At 45.1% G+C, this 13,604-nt stretch overlaps 2 protein-coding genes across 11 annotated transcripts in view; one reads left to right on the top strand and one right to left on the bottom strand.

Annotated features, from left to right (window-relative positions):
* LOC114654913 (calpastatin-like) overlaps positions 1–5,629 on the top strand; it is a 202,279-nt gene extending 196,650 nt beyond the window's left edge. For all 9 annotated transcript variants that reach the window (XM_051930032.1, XM_051930028.1, XM_051930035.1 and 6 more), the window contains one exon: positions 4,538–5,629. The gene's annotated coding sequence lies outside the window, so the exon portion shown is untranslated. The remainder of the gene's footprint in view (positions 1–4,537) is intronic.
* Positions 1–13,604, bottom strand: part of LOC114654912 (baculoviral IAP repeat-containing protein 1-like) — an 828,238-nt gene that overhangs the window by 750,288 nt on the left and 64,346 nt on the right. Inside the window, exon 15 of one of the 2 annotated variants that reach the window (XR_007935441.1) lies at positions 11,360–12,250. Coding sequence is in view for 1 of the 2 variants with exons in the window: in XM_028805760.2 (XP_028661593.2) it covers positions 11,877–12,250 (374 nt within the window). In the remaining variant the exon portion in view is untranslated. Of the gene's footprint in view, positions 1–10,153; positions 12,251–13,604 lie in introns of those variants that run through there. The other variant, XM_028805760.2, reaches the window with a different exon arrangement.

Below are 13,604 nucleotides of genomic sequence, written 5' to 3'. Positions count from 1 at the left end.
GAGTCCCACAGGACAAAAGGGACCGGTAGGACTCCTTCTTCAGCTTGACGGCATCCTTCACCGCTGGTGTCCACCAACGGGTTCGAGGATTGCCGCCACGACAGGCACCGACCACCTTACGGCCACAGCTCCGGTCAGCCGCCTCAACAATAGAGGCACGGAACATGGCCCATTCGGACTCCATGTCCGCCACTTCCTGCCGGAGGTGGGAGTTGAAGCTACTTCTGACAGGGGGCTCTGCCAGACGTTCCCAGCAGACCCTCACAACACGTTTGGGCCTACCAGGCCTGACCGGCATCCTCCCCCACCATTGAAGCCAACTCACCACCAGGTGGTGATCAGTTGACAGCTCCGCCCCTCTCTTCACCCGAGTGTCCAAGACATGTGGCCACAGGTCCAACGACATGACCACAAAGTCGATCATCGAACTGAGGCCTAGGGTGTCCTGGTGCCAAGTGCACATATGAACACCCCTATGCTTGAACATGGTGTTCGTTATGGACAATCCATGACGAGCACAGAAGTCCAATAACAAAACACCACTCGGGTTCAGATCGGGGGGGCCATTCCTCCCAATCACGCCCTTCCAGGTCTCACTGTCATTGTCCACGTGAGCATTGAAGTCTCCCAGCAGAACGAGGGAGTCCCCAGATGGTATGCCCTCTAGCACCCCCTCCAGGGACTCCAAAAAGGGTGGGTACTCCGAACTGCTGTTCAGCGCATATGCGCAAATAACAGTTAGGACCCGTCCCCCCACCCGAAGGCGGAGGGAGGCTACCCTCTCGTCCACCGGGGTAAACCCCAATGTACAGGCTCCAAGTCGGGGGGCAATAAGTATACCCACACCCGCTCGGCGCCTCTCACCGGGGGCAACTCCAGAGTGGTAGAGAGTCCAGCCCCTCTCAAGGAGATTGGTTCCAGAGTCCAAGCTGTGCGTCGAGGTGAGCCCAACTATATCTAGCCGGAACCTCTCAACTTCGCGCACTAGCTCAGGCTCCTTCCCCTTCAGAGAGGTGACATTCCACGTCCCAAGAGCCAGTGTCTGTAGCCGAGGATCGGACCGCCAAGGTCCCCGCCTTCGGCCACCACCCAACTCACACTGCACCCGACCTCCTTGGCCCCTCCCATAGGTGGTGAGCCCATGGGAAGGGGCACTCACATTGCCTCCCGAAGGTGCAATTTATTGTGCAATAAATGGCTAAAACAGTCCCAAAAGTTGTGCATAGCAAAAGAGACAAAGGAAAAAGCATATAGAATGTACTGAAAATGCCCCCCCCAAAAAAATATCTCAAATAACAAAACAAAAAAAATTACTGTGAAAATTGCACCCATCCAATTGCTGCTCCATCAGGGTCTTTCACTCCCAACGCATTTCTATTATCAACAGACTCCTGTTCTCAAGCATCCCTGGACGTCCTACCGCTCACCCAGCAACCAGCTAACAAGGGTCCTGGACGCCCATTTCTCTGTCACATGTCTCATGCCCCTGGGAGTTATCCGCGTGCACACTCTCACCTGTTCGCCAGATGGCGCTAGTTCTCGCTCACGTACACATCCCGACACCTGCACAGGGCTTCCTCCACTGCGCCACCTCAGCGGACAACAAAAGCAGCAAAATAAAAAACAATTTAAAAACAAATGCAGTCTTTAAGGATTTATTGTTCTGCCCTATCTCGCTGCCTCAAAACCCTCAGCAGCAAGCAAGCGCCTGCGGAGAAAGTGGATAAGCAGTTGCCAATACAACTCCCCAAGAGCCCATCGAGGAGAGACGCCACCAGCGCTATTTAAAATCCTCCCAAGATGCGTCACCTGGTGACTGCTGACATTGTCCTGCACTCCTTCATGAGCACCAGAATGGATGTAGGAACGTGCCAACCCTCAAAGATTTATTTATAACCCCGTGGATGGACAGGGCACAGTTAATTATACTCATTAGGACACCTCTGGGAGGAACTATAAACTGTCCTGCACGAAGCTGATAAGGACTAATATACACCTACATTGTGGTGAAGGTAGGGATCTTCACCACCGGGTCATCTCATCTGATAATGGTGTCAATTGAAACAGAAAAAGGGCTCAATGGTGCAAAAATACGCAAAAAATACAAGGCTGCAGTGCCTCTGCTAATCGGTCAGGCCTGGGGTAGAGCTCTACCCTGTGCTGAGCCAACGTCCAAGTGAGATGCCACCTTGAATTAACAGTCCTCCAGTTGGAAGGGAGCTGCAGGGATAGAAAGAGACGATAACCATCAGCGACAGTGCCCCTTCTTTGTTCCCAGGGTGGTCTGATGAACCCAGAAGGTGACCCTCTGGCGCACTTGTGAGACGCATTCCTGTTTCCGTTGCCAGAAACACTAATGCAAGAAATGCAAGAAGAAGGAATACAAGAAGTGACATAAACTAAAGCTACAGTATTTCAATCCACAGTGGAAGGATCTGACTGCAGACCCCCAGCTGCAGACCCCTTTGGTGTAGAAGGGTCTGACTGCAGACCCCCAGCTGCAGACCCCTTTGGTGTAGAAGGGTCTGACTGCAGACCCCCAGCTGCAGACCCCTTTGTTGTAGAAGGGTCTGACTGCAGACCCCCAGCTACCGACCCCTTTGTTGTAGAAGGGTCCGACTGCAGACCCCTTTGGTGTAGAAGGGTCTGACTGCAGACCCCCAGCTGCAGACCCCTTTGGTGTAGAAGGGTCTGACTGCAGAACCCCAGCTGCCGACCCCTTTGTTGTAGAAGGGTCCGACTGCAGAACCCCAGCTGCCGACCCCTTTGTTGTAGAAGGGTCCGACTGCAGAACCCCAGCTGCCAACCCCTTTGGTGTAGAAGGGTCCGACTGCAGACCCCCAGCTGCAGACCCCTTTGGTGTAGAAGGGTCTGACTGCAGACCCCCAGCTGCAGACCCCTTTGGTGTAGAAGGGTCCGACTGCAGACCCCCAGCTGCAGACCCCTTTGGTGTAGAAGGGTCCGACTGCAGACCCCCAGCTGCAGACCCCTTTGGTGTAGAAGGGTCCGACTGCAGACCCCCAGCTACCGACCCCTTTGTTGTAGAAGGGTCCGACTGCAGACCCCCAGCTGCAGACCCCTTTGGTGTAGAAGGGTCCGACTGCAGACCCCCAGCTGCAGACCCCTTTGGTGTAGAAGGGTCCGACTGCAGACCCCCAGCTGCAGACCCCTTTGGTGTAGAAGGGTCCGACTGCAGACCCCCAGCTACCGACCCCTTTGTTGTAGAAGGGTCCGACTGCAGACCCCCAGCTGCAGACCCCTTTGGTGTAGAAGGGTCTGACTGCAGACCCCCAGCTGCCTTTGTTGTAGAAGGGTCTGACTGCAGACCCCCAGCTACTGACCCCTTTGTTGTAGAAGGGTCTGACTGCAGACCCCCAGCTGCCGACCCCTTTGTTGTAGAAGGGTCTGACTGCAGACCCCCAGCTACTGACCCCTTTGTTGTAGAAGGGTCCGACTGCAGACCCCCAGCTGCAGACCCCTTTGGTGTAGAAGGGTCTGACTGCAGACCCCCAGCTGCAGACCCCTTTGGTGTAGAAGGGTCTGACTGCAGACCCCCAGCTACCGACCCCTTTGTTGTAGAAGGGTCCGACTGCAGACCCCCAGCTGCAGACCCCTTTGGTGTAGAAGGGTCTGACTGCAGACCCCCAGCTACCGACCCCTTTGTTGTAGAAGGGTCCGACTGCAGACCCCCAGCTGCAGACCCCTTTGTTGTAGAAGGGTCCGACTGCAGACCCCCAGCTGCAGACCCCTTTGTTGTAGAAGGGTCTGACTGCAGACCCCCAGCTGCCTTTGTTGTAGAAGGGTCTGACTGCAGACCCCCAGCTACTGACCCCTTTGTTGTAGAAGGGTCCGACTGCAGACCCCCAGCTGCAGACCCCTTTGGTGTAGAAGGGTCTGACTGCAGACCCCCAACTGCAGACCCCTTTGGTGTAGAAGGGTCTGACTGCAGACCCCCAGCTGCAGACCCCTTTGTTGTAGAAGGGTCTGACTGCAGACCCCCAGCTGCCTTTGTTGTAGAAGGGTCTGACTGCAGACCCCCAGCTGCAGACCCTTTGTTATTTTTCGATATTTTGTGGTTAAACACACATGCAGTGTAACTATTGTTATGTTATAGTAACAAATTCAGAAATGGAAAACTTTTTTTTTGACATCGTATACTTGTTAATATGCAAACTTAAACTTTTTAATGAGATACAGCTGTATTTTATTTTATTTTATTTTATTTTATGTATGTATGTATGTATGTATGTATGTATGTATGTATGTATGTATGTATGTATGTATGTATGTATATTCAGCATCAATAATCGCCTTCACATGTACACATCACCCTGTGTACCAAGAACCTTCAGCCACAGGCCCCTTAAAGATATCACAGCATCCTAAAGCTGGAGTAACCACGGGGGTGGGGGTGGGGGGGGGGGGGTGGGGGGGGGGGGGGGTCTGCAGCTAAACTCTACTGACCTACCGGAAAACTGTAACTGTCTGCTGGAAAACAATGTGTTAATGTTTCCAATTGTGTGTTTTCTTTTTCTAGGTGTTCTAGTTCCTACACCCCTACTCCCACTTCTCTTGCTACTGGAATGGGGACATCAGGGAGAGAGCAGTTGGATTCTTCGGGTTTAAACTTCATTATCCTAATCATGGACTCTTGCCCACTTAAGCACATCAAACCAAATGTTGCCACTAACCATTTTCGGAAATGCTCTACTTTGAGATCCACATGTAGAAAACCCACCCGCTCCGTGTCTATGAGTTTTTCCCCCCCGCACACAGGAGTAAAGGCCCACTGCTCCATCTGTTCCTCCGCCTGTCCGCCTGCCTGGCTTTCATGAAGCTATATTGCAGATGCCAAATACGTGAATGCAGCATTTTGTTCCACTGCCTCAGTCTATTCACTTTACTTTACTGGGTTGCCTTTACCAAACTATATAATATTTAATTGTGTTCAGGGTTATGGGTAATTTACTTTTTTTGTCCAGAGGATTGTTTTGCATGGACATTTGGGATGTTTAGGGCAGAACTATACTGATTTGTGGATATTCTCTTCTTCCAAGAGCATCCCTTTTTAAAGGAGTACACAGCGGCAATGTATTATCTTAATCGAGGTTGTAAAGTATCACGTCTATGAGAATAATCTGAAATGTTTCACCTCTGAACAGATGGCCTTTTATCGACTGTTACTGTTTTGAACTTGACAGCTTTTTATGAAATGCTTTCTAGAATGAATATGCTTTTGATTTAAGAGTATGAAAACTCCTTTTGCAACAAGATAATCGTAGAATTGGAACCTCTCTGAGCAATAGCTTATCATCATTGGTCATTATTATTTGTCACAATGTCATTTTATATTTTTGGAAAGGACAAAACAACAGATGGTTTCCTTGTGTTTACAAATGTATAAAGAATGTTTGCTTTTTGCTTTTCTAGGTTGGACAGAATAAATGAGTCAATTATATGGGGATTATATATGTTTATGTAATTATATGTAACGTATAATTATATATAGCATTATTATTTTTTTTGTTGGTTTCAGAAAAAAATGCTGCACTACATTGTCATGATTTGCATTCTTCAATGTTTGGCTTTGGGAACTTAATGAGAAAATAAAAGTATTTTTTAAAAAGGACACTTTTAATGAACGTGTGCTTTTTTTAAAAAAAATAAATGTACATGTCCTCACTTGGGGACTCTTAAAATGACCTGCTGTGACCTGAGTGATTATGTGCACCCTGTGATGCCATGAAGTCGCTTCAATCCTGTCTTGTTTCCATCCTGGGTAGAGTATGCCACATCTTGATCCTAAATATATCCCATATATCCATCTTAGTAAATGTCTGTGTGTCCATGTCGTTCCAACAGATGGTGCATCACAAACATTAACACTGCTTTTACAAATCTCATACCAAATGGCATGTAGCAGAGACATATGCATTGCATTTGTCATTCCAACAGATGGAACATCACAAACATTAACACTATTTTTCCAAATCTCATACCAAATGGCATGTAGCAGAGACATATGCATTGCATTTGTCATTCCAACAGATGGTACATCACAAACATTGACGTTGATTTTCCAAATCTCTTATCAAATAGCATGTAGCAGAGACATATGCATTGCATTTGTCATTCCAACAGATGGTACATCACAAACATTGACGTTGATTTTCCAAATCTCTTATCAAATAGCATGTAGCAGAGACATATGCATTGCATTTGTCATTCCAACAGATGGTACATCACAAACATTCACATTGATTTTCCAAATTTTATTCCGAATGGCATGTAGCAGAGATATATGCATTGCATTTGTCATTCCAACAGATGGAACATCACAAACATTGACGTTGATTTTCCAAATCTCTTATCAAATAGCATGTAGCAGAGACATATACATTGCATTTGTCATTCCAACAGATGGTACATCACAAACATTGACGTTGATTTTCCAAATCTCTTATCAAATAGCATGTAGCAGAGACATATGCATTGCATTTGTCATTCCAACAGATGGAACATCACAAACATTAACACTGATTTTCCAAATCTCATACCAAATGGCATGTACCAGAGATATATGCATTGCATTTGTCATTCCAACAGATGGTACATCACAAACATTGACGTTGATTTTCCAAATCTCATATAAAATGGCATATAACATAGACATGCATTATAAAATCCACCCCCTTTTTGTGATTTCCTGGACTTGTTTTGGGGTTTTAATGTACCCAACAGTTTGTTTTTACTATTAGTTTGAGGGTTGGCAGCTTAATTTTAATTCTCAAAATTTATCGGAGCCGTTTTCGCTGCCATTTTTGCTGTTTCACAGCCATCCCCATTTGTGCTCCCCTCATTAAGAAGATTCTTGTGTTAGTGGTGCGTCCTCAGAGGTTGTAACTGTGGTCAACAATGTGACAAGCTCAAAAGGTCATCAAAAAGTGTATTTCCTGTCTGAGTTGGCAGAAACCCCTTTTTGTCAACCATTCTTCTGTTCAAACCCAATCTTTTTCCTAAGAGTTTTTTGTTGTTTCACAATCATATCCAGTGGTGCTCCTGGTGTTCCTTTCCTATCTGAGTTGCCAGATTCCAAAACTCTTTTTTTTTTTTTATTTTGTCAGTTGTTCTTTTGTTCAAACCAAATCTTTTGGGCCAACATTTTTATTGTTTCATAATCATCTCCATTTGTGGTCCTGTTGTTAGGAAGCTTCTCGTGTTGTTAAGGGTGTGTCCTTTTTGTCAACGATGTGACAGGTGTAAAAAGTTCATTTCCTATCCAAGTTGTCAATCGTTCTTTTGTTGTAATCAAATCTGATTCCTGCTAGTATTTTTTACTTTTTGTGAAAGACGCCCCGGACCCAGACAGACGGACACCGAGACAGCCAGATGTCCAAAGCACACGCTTTTATTTTCGTTCTGTACAACACAGCCACAATAACTCACACGGCTCAAAGACTTCCAGTAACTCAGTCCTTTCTTTGACTCTTTCCTTCTGCCGCCTCCACTCCTCTCTCGCAGGCTCTGTCCACTACCACCCGACTCCGGCCCCCCGAATGGAGCGGGGCGGCCCCTTTTATAATGTGCTCCCTGATGACCTTCCTGCAGCACTTCCTGGTGTGGCGGAAGTGCTGCATACCATGACTTCTGAGCCATCCAGGCGCCCCCTGGTGGTGGCCACGGGTCCCCACCAGGTTGAGCTTCCAAGCTGTGTTCCCGTGGCCCCAACACCCACCAGGGTGGCTGCCTTCTCGTGTCCCAGGGGAGGTACTGCTCCTCTCCCAGTCCTTCCAGGTGTCCCAACTGGCCACATTTTGTTTTTGTGAAGTAGCTTTGGTTACGGCCGTATCTGACTTTCTGATTTTCGATTCTTTTTGTCTTTCGATGACGTCTTTTGTCCCGGTTAGTTTTCATAAAGCTCTTGCTAGTTCTCTAGCGGAATGTTCATTATGAGCAGACAGATATGCGCTCAATTCTAAAATTCTGCAAAAAATGGATTTTATATTTATGTCTATGCGCATTCTTGTTTCTCTGTGAGCTACCATATCTGTTCCTTTCACAACGATAAAACTATAAGGAGTGAATTCAGGAAACGGACAGAAGGATGGATGAAATGATCACGTTACGTCGGTTGGCACAGAGGGGTAATGCTTTGCATACACTACCATCATCACTGTTATGATTAGGCAAGTTTGGTCAATTTTTGAACACCACTTAAGCCTTTTTTCTTAACGGTTATTTCTTGTTATGGGATTTCTGAGGTGCTGAATCACAATTTTGTACCTTTATTTTCATTATAGAAAACTTTTTCATGTATTAAAAAATATTTTGTGCTGTTTTTGTTGCCATTTTGCTTTTTGTGGGATTGCCGCCATTTTGTGTTCCTGTATACATGATGCAGTGACTGTCGCTACAGAATGCGATCCCTGAAGTTCTGTGGTTGACGCCATCAATGTTCCGCGTCACGTGTCGCTATCCAAGTTTGCAGATATTCAAGGTAAACAAACTTTTTGCATTTGTTATTTATGGCTCTTCACATTTCTGAAATTTAGCTTACTAGCCAACCCGCGGCGTAGCATACGCCGCATAATCAGGCTGCTTTTTTAATGATTTTTAAGCACAGGGAAAAAAATGAACATTTGAAAAATCTGTAATTTAATAAACCACTAAGAAAAGTAACATTGCAACAATGCACGCTACGAACCAACATACAATCATCGTTCAGTACGCACTGCCTGCTCGTGTGCCCGCTCCCAACTCCTCACCTGAGTCGCTTTTGTCTCTGCTACAGTCCACATGCACCTCTGAGCCACGTTGTCTTTTCATTGTTCTTTGCGGTTCCGTCTGCTTTTCCATATATAATCCATCATGTCACCTGACCATGGTAGTAGCGAGGTGGGGTGTATGCAAAGAGCAGGGACGTAATCAGAGGGAGCGTATGACCCGCACTTACTGGGAATTCCTCGTTCGTGGGGAACAATTGCAAGCCCCGGTCCCCATCACGAATGGGGTTCAACGGCTTACCCACGTCTCTCGGCGCCAGATAGACACACGTTGATCCATTCAGTGTAGCGCACGTGCAGTACCGGACATCCAAGGGCATCACAGACCTGTTATTGCTCAATCTCACGTGGCTGAAAGCCACTTGTCCCTCTAAGAAGTTGGACGCTGACCACTCTTGGGTCGCGTAACTATTTAGCAGGCGCGAGTCTCGTTCGTTTTCTGAATTAACCAGACAAATCGCTCCACCAACTAAGAACGGCCGTGCACCGCCACCCACAGAATCGAGAAAGAGCTATCAATCTGTCAATCCTCTCTGTTTCCGGGCCGTGTGAGGTTTCCTGTGTTGAGTCAAATAAAGCGAAAGGCTCCACACCTGGTGGTGCCCTTCCGTCAATTCCTTTAAGTTTTAGCTTTGCAACCATACTCCCCCCTGGAACCCAAAGACTATGGTTACCCGGTTGGCCGCCTGTCGGCATCGTTTATGGTCGGAACTACAACAGTATGTGACCGTTTTTCGAACCTCCAACTTTCATTCTTGACTAATGAAAACACTCTTGGCAAATGCTTTCGCTCTCGCTCGAATTGTTGCCGGGAATGTGCCATGGTCGACTGCTTAGTGAATTGTTGGTGGGCAGGGCTCTGTGTTGTCGGCGGGCGTGGCTCTGTGAGTTGTCATCGTATCCCATGATCTTAGCATTGGTGGGCGGGTCTCTGTGAGTTGGCGGGCGTGGCTATGCCATGCGTATCCCATGGTTGTCTTGCTTGTTCTGTCGCCTTAGTGAATTATATATATAGATACATTCCGTACTATCATTTTTTTGTATTGGTTCTAGTCAGGTGAACGATAGGGCTGAGTTTAGGTTTCGATTCTCTGACTCTTTTATGTTTCTTCTCCTGGTCATTCCCCTTAACTTTGCTAATTTGCTTATGTGATTTCTTTTAAGTTTAGTGTTTGTTTCTCTTCTAACATTTTGTTAACAAAAATGTTTATTTACATAATACACAATGTCGATTCTTGGGTTTTTGGGCTTTTTCCCTAACTCAGTAGACTATTGGTATAACAACAATATTTATTTATACAGCAGATTTTCATACAAATGAAGTAGATGAAATTGCTTTATAAGATGAAAAAACAAAAGTTTATAAGAAAATAAAAATAAGATTAGGCAATACTAAATAACAAAGAATAAAGTAAGGGCCGGGAGGACAGAAAAAAACAAAAACAAACTTCAGATGGGCCGGAGGAAGAAAAAAAACAAAAATCTGCAGGGGTTCCAAGGCCACGAGACCACCCAGCCCCTACTGGACATTCCACCTAACATCAATGATCTCAATCAGGCCTCATGGTTTACAGGCTCCACGTGAAAGAATTTGATGATGACGGTCATTTAATCCATCAGTGTAAGGACTACACGGTGCTTTGATCAGGTGGTGGTGACGCAGATCACAACCATAGAAAAAAGTAAAAAGACCAGCAGAGAAAGTAGGGGTTAGTACGGATCACGGAGCCATGATAAAAACGATAATTAAATGCATATACAGAATATCATATAAATATGTAGGGACTGCATATATCACCAAACTTAGTTTTCTAATTTCTACATTTTTCCCAAAACACAGAATCTGGTAAATAACAGTTAATTAGCCCAGGAGTCCAATTAAAAACAGAGCTGATTGGAACAAAAACCTGCAGCCACAGTGGGCCACAGGAACGACGTTGAGAACCCCTGCTCTAAAACACGGTCCTGGAGGGCCGCAGTGGCTGCAGGTTTTCATTCTAACCATCTTCTTCATTAGTGACCAGTTTTTGCTGCTAATTAACTGCCTTAATTTTAATTAACTTGACTCAGACCCCTTTGTTGTTTCTTTTTCCTTAATTAGCAACCAAACAATAATGAGACACAAAATGAGCCAAAACGTGACCAGCTAATCTGTGCCCATCACACAATATGTGGAAATAAGGAAAGGTGAAGCTCTCAGTAAGGTTGATCTCTGAGGTCACCCAAACATTTTGATGGTGTTCTTAGAAAAAACAGAAAAATCAACAGTTTTGGAAATGTCTGCTATGGCAGAATGAGAGCAGCAACAGGCCATGGAATTAAATAAAGGGTTTTAATTAACAGCAAGAATCAGCTTCTCATTAAGAAATTGGTTGGAGTTTGAAGCCCCAATTTAGCTGATCATCTGTCGTCTCATTTCTGTTTGGCTGTCATTTAATAAAGAAACAAATCAATTCAGAGGACTCAATCCTTAAAAACAGGGCTACTAAAATGAAGGGTTAATTAGCAGTGAAAACTGGTCACCGATTAGGAAAAGGGTCAGAATGAAAATCTGCAGCCACTGCGGGCCACCAGACCCAGAGCTGGACACCGTGGCTCTAAAGGCGCCCAGCGACCCCAACAGGGTTTCCCTTCTGGACTCCAATTCCCATGTTCCCCTGCAGGTATCCAAACTGGGATGCTACAGGAGGACCACTGCCACCTGTCGTATGGGAGATAGAACTGCTCCCGTCCTCTGGCTTCCGCTGGTCCATCATTTATGTTACTCCGGCCAAGCAAGAAGCCATTTCCTTGTTCAGCCGTCATGCTCATTTGTTCTTCCATTCTGTGTTCCCGTCCAGGCAAGAAATTATTTTCCATCCTGGCCAAGATGCCTGTCCTTCTTCTCGGGCACATGAAACAGAACTTTATGCTACTAAAAGATAGAAAAATTGTGACTGTTGCCTTTTAACTGGTTTGTTTTAAGGTTTTCATTCATCCTTTCTTAATTTTAGGATTTTTAAAAATTTGTTGTTGGATATTAATAGATAATTGGTAATAAAATCAAAAAAAAAAAACAGCACAGTCTGTTTGGTTCCCAAACACATCAGCTAACTAAAAGTCTTCCTGCTTTATAACTGGCTGAAAAGGCAAAACCCATTTCCATGAAATAGTTAGACATTTGGACTGTGGGTGCTCCTTCTTCATAGCATCAAACAAGTTCAGATCCTCGGAATCCAGCAGCCAGCCAAACATGACCATATTGAGAAGGCTGGGGAGCCGAGAGACGCACTGCACAAAGGCCCTCACGGTGGATGCACTGGGTTTTAGGTTGTGGGTGTACATCCTGGAGACGGCCAGCTTGGCCAAGTGAGGCATTCGATCCAAGGTGAGAAAGAAGTTCCTCCAGCCGGAGTCAGTGATGTCATGGTTGACTGGCAATTCCAGTTCCTGCAAGGCTTCAAGATGGCCTTCTTTTGTGGCTTTTGCTAAATTAAATAAACACATAAATTGAAGAATTACTATTCAGAAAGGAATCAGACACATGGAACGATAGCGTGGCCTAGGCTCTGAAGGGAGTCACACGTAAATTTAAAACTGATACGCTGGCTCTTTTAATTTCATTTTAAGTGTATAATGACAGTGGGTGGATGTGCAAATAAGACTGGCATCCTTGCCAGGGTCCTAAACCCAATGGCTCTAAGAGAGGAATATGAAAATGGCTTCTCATGTGGGATCTTATCAAATGCTTTCTGAAAATCGAGATAAATAATATCATAAGCACCACTTTCATATCCTTTTGTTACTTCATCATAGAAGTCCAGCATATTAGTAAAACACAACCTCCCCTGTCTGAACCCATACTGAGTATCCCCCAAAATTCCTGTTCTTTTCATGTGTTGCTCAAGTCTTTTCCTTAATTCCTTCCTTTAATTTACCAGTGTAAGAGTTGAACTTGAACCCTGGTCCAATGTGTACCTGGCATGTGTCTGAGTCTCATATCCTTCTGAACTTATGCTTTTAAGCTGATGATGTTATTTTTATTATTCACTATGATAAATGCATTTCTTATATATTTTATATAACCCCTAAGAGAAAAAGTTATATTTTATGGCATAATCATTTTTCTACACACACACACATATATATATATATATATATATATATATATATATATATATATATATATATATATATATTCATGGCATTCATAGTATGAATCACAATCTGATTGTATGGGTGGTTACCTATCAGGTAACGCTTGTGGTTGGTCAGCAAGTCGGCTAACATCCGCCACGGTGCCCTCTTTCAGTTGCGAGAAGCAGATCATAGAATGGTTGAAATAGTTTTACTGTCAAATAATGCAAAGAGTGCGCGACACGTGTTTCGCCCTAATTCTGGGCTCATCAGGCGTACACACTCACTGCACTCCCTCTCAGGAATCGAACCTTGTACGTCAGCGCTAGAGGCGAAGCCCCTAACATTGCGCCACGGCATGTGGTTCATTCATTTGACAGCATGTAGATCGGGGTAATTACATTCACGGCGTTCGTAGTCTGAATCACAATCTGATTGTATGGGTGGTTACCTACCAGGTAACGCTTCGCCTCTAGCGCTGACATCCGACATTCGATTCCCGAGAGGGATTGCAGTGAGTGTGTACGGGGGGGGTCGCGAAGATGTGAAAAAAAAACACGAATTGAAAATATGAAAAATACACCTATTAAAGCCAAAACAAATTAACCTTAAACTACATTCTGATATTAGAAAAATAAATATAGAGTTAGATAAATGTCGATAAAAGTTAAGTAGGTATAATAAAATCTGCATCTATGATATATC

This window comes from Erpetoichthys calabaricus, chromosome 7, assembly GCF_900747795.2.
Source record: "Erpetoichthys calabaricus chromosome 7, fErpCal1.3, whole genome shotgun sequence".
Classification (NCBI taxonomy): domain Eukaryota; kingdom Metazoa; phylum Chordata; class Cladistia; order Polypteriformes; family Polypteridae; genus Erpetoichthys; species Erpetoichthys calabaricus.
The sequence above is the reverse complement of the archived record's forward strand: the minus strand, read 5'-3'. Positions and strand labels throughout refer to the sequence as shown.